Source organism: Papilio machaon, chromosome 11 (assembly GCF_912999745.1).
Source record: "Papilio machaon chromosome 11, ilPapMach1.1, whole genome shotgun sequence".
In the NCBI taxonomy this organism is placed as follows: domain Eukaryota; kingdom Metazoa; phylum Arthropoda; class Insecta; order Lepidoptera; family Papilionidae; genus Papilio; species Papilio machaon.
In genome coordinates, this window is record NC_059996.1 from 5,026,964 (window position 1) to 5,034,801 (window position 7,838).

At 32.8% G+C, this 7,838-nt stretch overlaps 1 protein-coding gene across 1 annotated transcript; it reads right to left on the reverse strand.

Annotated features, from left to right (window-relative positions):
- Nucleotides 1–3,196: 3,196 nt before the first annotated feature.
- On the reverse strand, nt 3,197–5,791 carry LOC106719686 (ribosome production factor 2 homolog). The gene is made up of 5 exons (XM_014514082.2): nt 5,682–5,791; nt 5,392–5,607; nt 4,354–4,627; nt 4,003–4,144; nt 3,197–3,471 (listed from the first exon to the last, which is right to left on the reverse strand). The coding sequence occupies exons 1-5, from the start codon at nt 5,702–5,704 to the stop codon at nt 3,200–3,202; spliced, it is 927 nt and encodes a 308-aa protein (XP_014369568.1). The 5' UTR covers nt 5,705–5,791; the 3' UTR covers nt 3,197–3,199.
- Between the last annotated feature and the right edge of the window lie 2,047 nt (nt 5,792–7,838).

The window sequence follows — 7,838 nt, forward strand, 5'->3', positions numbered from 1 at the left end:
TCATTTTATAGATAGATATTATATCACTTTATCTCACAATTTAAGAGTGGTAGACGCCAGCAACAACATATATTGCACCAAGAAGCCGGCGCACCCGGTGCAGTATCTAAATGAAGTGGAAGCATTTCCGTGTTTCGTCTGACAAGTATGCGTGCCAGAGGCCTAATTTTCGTCCTCTTCTTTTTAGACAAGGGGATGTAGATTTGACGGAGACGCATAGGAAGGGGAAATATTCTTTTACTGTCCGTTCCCTCCCCGTTGATTAAAAGTAGACAACACCTCTGCAATTGCGGATGTGTGTCAGCAGCGGTCGCTACGCTTTTTCGGCGAATTCAGGTGGCCGATTGCTCATTTGTTATCTTATGATATAAAAAAATAACAAAATAACTAAAATATTCAAATATTTTAATGGCCGCCATATATGGAATTTGACGTGTCTCTATTTTTAGACTTATAATCGAAACAAAAAATATTCACCGTATAAAAAATCATTTACAAGCTCAACGTTGGCGCTTATAAAATTGTAAAAAACAAGTTAATAATATGAAATTGTGTAATCTTATGCACTTTGTATAGTAACTTAGCTCATTAGCTTTAGCAAATAAAAATTAAAACATATATAACATTCGAAAATTCGAGAAGCCTAGTCTTTACCTCAATGACACTCAAGGGAAGAATACTAATTTAATGATAATGAATCTTAGCAATACGATAATTTGCTATAAATTAATTGCAGAATCTTGAATGTTTGTGTTAAACTCAACTCAATCTCAGAATCTTAAAGAATGACAGGAAAATAAAATTTACTCTGCATATTAAAATGCGGTATCGTAATCATTCCATAATTTATAGATAACTTTCCCGCACAATGAAACATCTGGTAGCAAGCAGAGCAAGCTTGCAAGGTTTTTCCAGTACGATGCACAAGGAAGGATAAAAATGGATATAAAGATTACACTACAATAGGGTATTTATGTTTTATGTATCCCACGAGAAACTTGATTCTTTCTTTATTAAAGGAACTGTAGACCAACATATGAGGAAAGTGATCGGATTAAACGAAATAGTCACTTTTCCTGCTCTTTACACTAAAAAATAAACAAAATTAAATACAACTATCATTCACTCTCTTATCTCTAAAGAATAAGTTTATTTCAAATCTTTTACTAATTTTATGTATTAAATATGAAACTAAACATCATATTGATCATCTTTTCTACCCTTCTAGATTACGGGCGTTAATGCTTATTTGTTTTGTATTTATGTTGCGTCATAATTTAGAACCGCTTTCCGTACAAGAAGGGCGTAGACTCTAGTCACTTTGTTCATAAATATCAAATTCAAAGTTTCCGCTGCCGGATTTCCTCACGTACCCAAGGATTAGAAAGTACAAATCTAAGGCCCTTTAATTCGTCAATCGACACAAGAATTACTTGGAATTGTTTTAATATGCAGAATACCTAATCGCTTTTTTATTTCACTTATCAGGGCAAAGTACAAATTAAAATGTAAAATTGAAAATATAACCTTTCCTAACTTACACAGTGTACTTACTAATATTAGATTGCAATGAAATACTGTAACAAAACCAAATTGATACATTGAATGAACAGAACTATGATAAAATATCACAAAACTGATCAATCATGGCATTGCTATAATAAGTTTATTTTTTAATTATAGTAATTTCCCATTCTAAAAATTGGACGGTAAGAGCCTGCAGTCGAAGAAGGCTGATGGTTGTATAAATACAACCAACAGCCCCTGAAGCCTTCCAGAAGCAAGCAGACATCAATAACAGCTATCGATGCCAACTGTCGCAATCCGTGTGTGTATGTTTATTTACAGATAAAGTATAAAAATGTTCATGACAGTTAAATTCCATATGGATATACATAAATGTTTAATGGTATTAGTTAAAACATAATCATCAGATTTCAAAGCACCAATAGCCTAATAGTTTAGGGTACGGTCATCCGAACACTTGGTCGTGGGTTTGTATCCTACCATTCGACGAGTCGTGAATAATATCCTTGTACAAGCTTTAACCTCAATGGAATGATTAAAAGATATTTAGTAAGTTATTTCTATGATTGAGTAATTATTTTTTTAAATAATTAAACATAAACAATTTCGTTAGTTCAAGTTTATCATTTAGTTACTTAAATAATAATAAAATCTCACAAGGTAAATAGAAAGGTACAGCAGCTTATCGTTAAAATTAGCATGTTATGTATCCGTACTTCATTAATTATTCCAAACACATCTTGGTTACATGCATATGGTTTTTCCTTAATACTTTTAAAATATCCCTGGGTTTTGTAAGTTTACGAAACGTATATACCTATTACCGTAATAGTGAATTAACATAACATAATAGATGGAAAAAAACCATAGACTTTGTCCACGTTCTTTCGATCGTTGTTGATTGATTCTAGATTTTCTTAAGATATTATGCATTATATAAATAAACTCTATAACAGTGATTGTCAAACTTATTTCTTTCACCGCCCCCTTTGAAAATCAATTATATTTCAGAGCCCCCTAATTTTTATTCAGCCCTAAAACTTAAAAACCACAATTTCATTACTTTAATTAATTTCAATGCCCCCCATTTTTTGGTCCCCTTATCGCCACCTCCTAGGTTTCAAACGCACCCAAGGGGGCGTTATCGCCCACTTCGGGAAACATCATCATAATCATCATCATCAGCTCACTATAAGTTCCCACCGAGGGGCTCGGAGCCTACCCCAAGTCAGGGGTGACTAGCCCATAGTCAACCACGCTGGCCAAGTGCGGGTTGACTTCACACATATCATTGAATTCCTTCTCAGATATGTGCAGGTTGCATCACGATGTTTTCCTTCACCGTATGAACGTCGGATAAATGTACATATATAAATCGAAAACCGAAACACATTGGTACATGGCGGGATTCGAACCCAGGACCTGTAGATTGCAAGTCAAGTGCTTAACCCTTAAGCCACAGACGCTCTATAATCTTCTCTCTTTTGGGAAACTCTGCTCTATAATCTTTTTACTTCTTTTATTTATTGTGTTTATCAATGTATAACTGTGAGTGGTAGAGCTTTCATAGATCGCTGGTAGGTTACCACCATACTGTCAAAAGTGTTAAATATCTATGGGTTGAATTTTCTATGAAATTAAAAAAAAGCATATTCATTAAATATCGTATTTATTATGCTGTAGCCTGTTTTCTTGCTAACTTTTTCTTACGTAACATTAGCTTCTTTTCTTCTGGCGTTTTCTTAAGACCTTTCATCTTGCGAGTCTGTAATCTTGGTATATCTTGCTTGCCAATGTGAATGCGACCCAGTTTTGTACCGAAAGCATCCTTTGATATATTCTTCTTTGTAAGTGGTTTCACTTCACGAGGTATCTTACAAGATTCCTTGTACAGATCATCTGACGCCAACTTAGTTCTCCTCAATTTGAAATCTATTGAGGGACCTGAAATATATTAATTTAAATTTCAGAATTATTTTTTTGCTATAGATTAACCACAAATATACCAACAATAATAATGGCATTTCCGTTACTTGGCATGGCTTATTGAACCTAGGCAGAAGAGTGCTCAATGCCCACCCCCTTTTTTCCCATTGTGCTGATCTGCCTACTTGTCAATTTATTATATACTAGCTTTTACCCGCGACTCCGTCCTCGCGGAATAAAAAAAAAATAGAAAACGGGGTAAAAATTATCCTATGTCCGTTTCCTGGTTCTAAGCTACCTGCCTACCAAATTTCAGTCAAATCGATTCAGCCGTTCTTGAGTTATAAATAGTGTAACTAACACGACTTTCTTTTGTATATATAAAATTAATTAATTTGACTTGCCCAATGGGCCAGTCATATTGACTTAAGATGATTTCAAAGTCCCAGATAGATTATAATTTAACTGTATATTGTGGAAAATTGTAAATACAAAGCTTTTATTTCTTTGACTGCAAAAAAATTATCTTACATAAAACCTTGTTATTACCTATTTCCTCCAGTTCAACTCTGGGTGTTCGCTGCCCACTTTTCTTTAGCAGAATTCTATAAGATCTAAAATAAATTGAACCATTTTCTGTTGCAGTAAAACTTAAAGCATGTTCCAACCCTTGAAGTCTTATGCTTTCTACCTGAAAAATACAAGTTAGAAAAATGTATATTTGTAGAAAAAGTGTCCATTAAAAAAACCCTCATATATCCATATTTTTGTTCTAAAATTTTCAGCACTTATCTTAAGGCCCCAAATTATTATTGAAACAGATAAATAATTGCTTGAAATGTTTCATTAATTTCCAATTGATATATTTTTTATTGGATGAAAAAAGATACTAGAACAAACCTTTTCTCTGTGAAAGAAATCAATAAACAAAGATTTTAATCTCTTTAAATCTTGATTCAAGTCCCATGCTGGACCATTGAAGATCAAACAGGGCTTGAGTCCAGCCAACACCTTCATATTGTGAAACTCTGACATGGCTTTGAATTTGTCAGCACCCAATTCTATCATATCTAAGATTCCATAGTTAAATGTTCTTCCAAGTATTATGTTATGTGGACGCTTTTTGCTATGTGATCCAACACCAAACAAAGCCGCTTCTTTTTTGTAACACATCCTGTAATTAAGTTACACAATATTTTTGAAATTAATAGTATCAAAATAGACACGATGAGTATGTAAGTATATATGGAAAACTATCATGCAATTTATTACTCCATCATCATCAACCTGTCCTCATTCCTATGGAGGGTCGTCACAGTATGTACTACTCTTCCATACATCTCTATTAGCCGTCATAACTGAATTTAACCCCTTCTTACGTATATTTTTGGTCTTCCTCTACCTTTATTCAATACCCACATTCAATCTCATTACTTTTTTGTTTGATCATCACCCCTCCACATAACATGTCCAATCCACGATAACCTTCTGCTCCTCAATTTCTCTAAACTGGCGCTACTTTCAATGTCTTTCTTGGATCACAAGTCACAACGATGATCGCCATTTCATCAAACCTGCATTTATTTGGCTTTTCACATCCCGGTCAACACCACTGTCGTATTGGACGAATGAACCGAGGTACTTAAAATATGAATATTATGCAATTTGTTACTAACATCAAATATAAAAGCTTCCATTATTATAAAGTCATACATTTTTATGATTTGGTTTACTAAATAATGAGCAAAGTAGACTTATTAACAGCATCTATCACATTTACTGTATAAACTGAAATTAATGTGGTGCACAATGTGGTATGTGTTTTTCCAGACTGTTTAGTGAGATCCATGCAGCCATTCTGGTGATACCTTCTAACAAACATCCATCCATCCATCCAAACATTTACATGTATAATATAAGTAAGATAACATGACTTACTTCTCAATAAGGCTGGCATCTTCGAAGGGTACGAAATCATTTTTTCGGCTTAAAAATGCGGCGTCGGGCTTTTTCAGTTCATATACATCTTTTAATAATTTTCTGGTTTTGTCTGATGGATTACGACCTTGTAGAAAAATACATTGCTTCGGTCCTTCAACAGGCTTTGGTTCCTTGGAAAGTAAAACTTTTTTGCCTTTGCGCGTTGTAGGTTTCCTAAAAATTATATTGATAATTAAATCAATGAATTTCGCAACTGTTTCACATCTAATGAATACTGAAAATATTACTTTATACGTTGAATAACAGCCATTTGAGTAAAGTTTAGCCACAAAAGGAGTTATTATTTAATATACTTAAATTCAACACGTGTTTGAATAAAACACATTCACTGCTAATGTCATCTCTTTCTGTCATTTCCGACTTGACATTAGAAACACGCGTTAGTGTTGCCAAGCAGAAAATTTTAAAGAATAAAAAGTTTTTAATTATCTAATTATTCAATTTCAGAAAATTAGTAATAAACTTCAAAAAACAATCTTCATTAGAACATCATCTGTATTTGTTTATATAAAAAAATTATAAGATTTCTCGTAAGTTCTTCAATTAATTTTTAATTTGTTTAGCAGTAGCCAAGTAATAAAATACTTAATATCTGTGTACAATACCTACATTTTCTTAAATGTTACCTTCAATAGCTGTGTATATGTATTCTGCTATTATAATGTTTACATTCAATCGCTGTATTACTTGTTTAGTATATATTCATAACTAGCTGTCGCCCGCGACAACGTCCGCGCGGAATTAAAAAAAAAACTTGATAAGTAGCCTATGTGTTCTTCCACAGATTTAGAGCGTAGTTTGGACTATGATCTACATCTGTGCCAAATTTCATCAAGATCCGTTGAGCCGCTCCGGAGATACCATGTAACAAACATCCATCCATCTACTTTATCATTTAAAACATTAGTAAGATATATCTGCAAATATGTACTAACTTTTTGATGTTTAAACATTAAGATACAAATGAATAATTAATAAAACCCTCGCTTTTATTGTTTAATTAACTTATGTTGGTGAAAAAATATTGTTATATATTGGCATAAAATATAGCTATTTAGTGAGATTTTTTAATCTCCGTTGACCTTTAATCTCTACTGTCTGACCCAAATATAGTTATGTATAAGATAAACTATTTGTTTTAGGTAATTATAAACAAAATTCTATTTCTATAACTTCCTATTATTATTATCAAATGATATCTCTATTGATACTGAAATTACTATTGTAGGATGAAAGAAACGCTATTTCCCAAGTCTATGCCAAGAAGGGATTTCCACGAACTTGACGACCCTTCTAAATTCATACGTTCATGCTCATCAATTATGGTTCTAAAAAGGTTTATCGATTTGATGCTTTCTCTACTTTTAATTAACTTTAGATTGAATTAGATATTTTTTTTATCTAACTTAAGTGTGATCACAACTATAATTTACTTATCGCTAGGTAATGTTAGTCTTTCAAATAAATCACTTTAAGGAAAACGTCTGTAATTTACAAGTTAGTAACAACGTAGGTAGATTAGAAGAACCAGTTTCATTTTTGTTTAAGGAATTTAAAACTTGATGATATTTGTTACTCTGGGTCTTGTGAAACAAGTTGTGAAGATGCTTCTTTAATTTGACATTCACAATAATCATTTGAGGGTCAAGCTTAATTATGCTGCTTTAGTCCGGTTTTGAATTGACGCAAAACATAAAATTGCATGTGATGTTATGAAAATTCTGACCTCAAATGGTCGTTAATGTCGGGATTTTTGTTGCAAGATTCTAAACAGCTCCGTATTTTCGTAGGAGGCGTATCAATTACCAACAAAACTTGCGTTTGCCCGCTTTTTTAATTGTAATATTTAAAAAGTTTAAGAAATGAATGGGTTTCAATTCATAATCTTTAGCCAAAATTATCCACTTATATATATCATTATATTTTACAATATACTTGCTCACAATTACTACCACGTGAGAAGATGCGGCGGAGCGTAAACTAACAACAGACATAAGTCGATGTAAATTCACAAACGGAAATTTGATATTGGAGTGACGTAAGGATACCTTTTAGATAACACAATTGTTAGCCGATACCATCTTCCAACCACCATTAGCAGTCCTGGAATCCTTTGCTTTGAATGTTGATAAGAGTGGCTTTGAGTTGTCGAAATTACAACAATTTTTGTAAATTACATAATTTAATGTTTTTTACGTCTGTTTCCTAACATAACGTTATTTGACATAGTTTTACTACGAAACACGAAAAAGATACTGCGTAGATCGGATCAATAAAATTGAAGACAAAAATTGTTTTGAAATTTTGCACGATGTGTGAAATGTGATGTTCGTGTCTTATATCTTCGATGTACAACATAACACTTGTATTATGTTAAGAGCAAT